General features: G+C 47.4%; 1 protein-coding gene across 1 annotated transcript; it reads right to left on the reverse strand.

Moving 5' to 3' along the window:
- Positions 1-933: 933 nt before the first annotated feature.
- Positions 934-1,836, reverse strand: LOC117642374. Its single transcript, XM_034380465.1, has 2 exons — positions 1,682-1,836; positions 934-1,262 (listed from the first exon to the last, which is right to left on the reverse strand). The coding sequence occupies exons 1-2, from the start codon at positions 1,730-1,732 to the stop codon at positions 984-986; spliced, it is 330 nt and encodes a 109-aa protein (XP_034236356.1). The 5' UTR covers positions 1,733-1,836; the 3' UTR covers positions 934-983.
- Positions 1,837-3,074: the final 1,238 nt, after the last annotated feature.

Below are 3,074 nucleotides of genomic sequence, written 5' to 3' on the forward strand. Positions count from 1 at the left end.
TGCTGTCCCACGATATTTCAGTGGAAAAAAATGGAGCACAGAAAGTGAACCAAAATGATTTCAATGTGGGTTCGCCATTATTTTGACGTTGCCTGCCGTGTCGACGGCTTCCACACTGTGCTGCCAGATGGCGTTGTGGTCGTTTGACGTCGCGCCGCTCGCGGTGACAGTGTCGTTGCGCTTTCAGGTATAGGGTACAATATAAACGTTGTACAGTGAAGATTCTCCATATCACGGTAAAAATGTTCCATATTATAGTGGTGCAGATTACTTCGTAACATACCATTGAGAATTCACTGTACCTTATAGATATTTTGCCGAATTTCGTTGGTATTATGGAGAAAATCTCCACTATAAGATGTTGGTGCAGCCTTTCACCGTAAGACATTTACAGTGTAGGACGAAGGCTCAATGTGTGTGTGCGTTCAAGAGGTCCACATGGGCTTGAACTGCCCGGCGACTTGACTCGGGTGACGCTTTCTGATTTAGAGCACCAAGTGGCAAGCTCAAGTCATGCAATCGCCGATGGATTTCCGACTGGGTAGTATTTAGGATATTATGCAAGCTGTTAATTCGACGCCTTCCACCACTGACTGCCCCCCCCCCCCCCCCCGTTTCAAAATCTATAGGTATTCAGAAAACGGTGTTGTCTGACAGTCTGAGTTTGAGTGCAGTCTTGCAAGCCGCTTTTAAAGAAATCGAATTCTTTTGCAATGAATATTCAGGCTCCTAATCGAGTTCGAAGAGAATATTCTTTGAATAGTAAGATAGAGAGCAGTCCTTGATGCAATTTGAAACCATTTGATTTCGACACCGTTCTGGCAACATGATTTGTGGTGTTATCGTGTGAACAAACAGCCTGTTTGGCTGCATCTCACGTGTAAGTAACATCTGTGATGACAGTTTTGGGAAGAGTCATTTTTTTCATGACCATTGAATGCTGTGGACGTTGATCTTTATTGTCCGTTCTTCGTCCGTTTTCCTTAACAACAAATGCCGTATTGGATAGAGTTGGTGATGCAGGTCACAGCGCGGTCAATGTACTTCTGGCCGATGTAGGGGACGCTGCGCAACTCGGACTGGAAGTAGGTGGGAGCGTTGTTAAGGTCGCAAGTGGCATCTTTCTTCATGCTGCTGATCGTTTCACGGGCCCAGCGCCAGGAAGCGTCACCCATCTGGACCGGAATGCCCTTGCTGCAGATCTTGAGCTGGTTCTCCAGGTCGTTGAGCTGCCTGGAGCTGCAGGCGGACATGGCATCGGGCTGCGGGGGAAACAGATGCGCGTTACATTTTCTCATCGCAGTAAGGAATCTTTTCGGGGGCCAACCCTTATTTTGGTATTTGGTTACACAAGTTTCTAAACATGACAGGTTTAACAGGGTTATATCCGCAAATCCACCCATGACTACGGCCAGTGACCACAAATCCGTTTGCGGATTAAAATGAAACTGACCGCACGCTAAATGTTAGGTACGATTTTGTACGAGACATCGCGTTTCTTCTGTGCACACGGACATTTCGGACAAATTTACTACGAAAACAGCACCCATTTCCCTATTTTTGTGCAAAATCGCGTAAAAATTTGTACGGAAATTTCTTGTGCACCAAAAACTGGTATGTCCCGTACAAAATTTGTACCAAAACATTCAGCGCGTGCAAACTTTCACTGCAGCAGACTTACAATGAGGCAGGCGGCCACGGCCAGCACGACGACGATGGCGATCTTGGACATGGTGGAGGAGGTTGCTTGCTGGTGCTGCGAGCTCGGGACACTGATGAGGATCGCGGAGTCGCTCTATCTAAAGGCGCAAAAGACGTTCCTTTAGAAAGTGCAGCTTGGGCGGCAGGTTGATGAGTCGGCTATATCGTGTTGACTTTAAAAATCGACAACAGATGTGTTCGAAGAAAGGTTATGACGAGTTGTGTAATTCTGACTAATTACCAGGTGCGAAGAGTTAAGTCAAATGTGAGGGCAAAACGGACACTTAAACAACTATCCGTGTTTGCACACTTGCACTCGAGACGGTCGCTAGAAGGCATGACCTGAGGGTCAGGGGGCAATGGATGGTCGGTAGCGGGCATCGGAGGGAAAAGTCGCGATTATGCGGGAAGAAAAGAGAAATGTCCTCTAGCGGGCAGCCGGTGGTGTGGCCTACCTCTTAGGCGCTACACCGGCAGACCGGCTTCACTGGAGTCGTGCAGCACCAGTGGTCAGCCAGTGCAGTAACATGGATTTGACAGTAGTTTTCGGTAGGAAGAATCAGAGCGATTTTCTGTTAGGGGAACCCATACACGAAGAAAAAAAGGCCGGGAGGACAGTATGATATGGAGGTGAGTTTTTTTTTCTGATGACTTTGCGGTTCACCTCCATATCATTCTGTTCTCCCTGCCCTTTTAGCAGATGACACCTTCAGACTTGAAACATACTTAAAACTACTTTACACACGAAGGTGTCAGCGTGCTTTTGCTCTCGAGTCCAGAAACCAAGCGCGTATCCTAACAATATAATAGGGGCTGGGTGCCGGGGCGGGATGGTGCGTGTGGCTTGCAATGAGGTGCAGCTCGACGCAGGCACGACTCCAGTGAGTGAAGCCGGTCTGCCGGTGTAGCGCCTAAGAGGTAGGCCACACCACCGGCAGGGATCCTTAACTTACCTCATAAGGGCATCATAACGTTATGATATGAGTTAAAGTTATTACCCCTAACTTCTAACATCTTTTCAAAAGGGTAGGTTATTTTTTTTATGTCTCGAATTTGTGTGGATATACTTTTGCAAGTACTTTCAGAAGTCCGTACCCTTAACCTTTAGCGAACATTGTCTTATGTTACGTTATGAAAGAAGTGTTAGTTAAATGTTAAGTTAAGTTAAGGATCCCTGACCACCGGCTGCCCGCTAGAGGACATTTCCCTTTTTTTCCGCATAATCGCGACTTTTCCCTCCGATGCCCGCTACCGACCATCCATAGCCCCCTGACCCTCAGGTCATGCCTTCTAGCGACATAGCCCCAAAAAAGCAATCCGGGGGAACGGTCCCTTGTTGAAACGCTTAACAGTTGGTACAATAAAGCGTGACA

The sequence above is a fragment of the Thrips palmi genome, unplaced genomic scaffold (assembly GCF_012932325.1).
Source record: "Thrips palmi isolate BJ-2018 unplaced genomic scaffold, TpBJ-2018v1 HiC_scaffold_16, whole genome shotgun sequence".
Taxonomy (NCBI): Eukaryota; Metazoa; Arthropoda; class Insecta; order Thysanoptera; family Thripidae; genus Thrips; species Thrips palmi.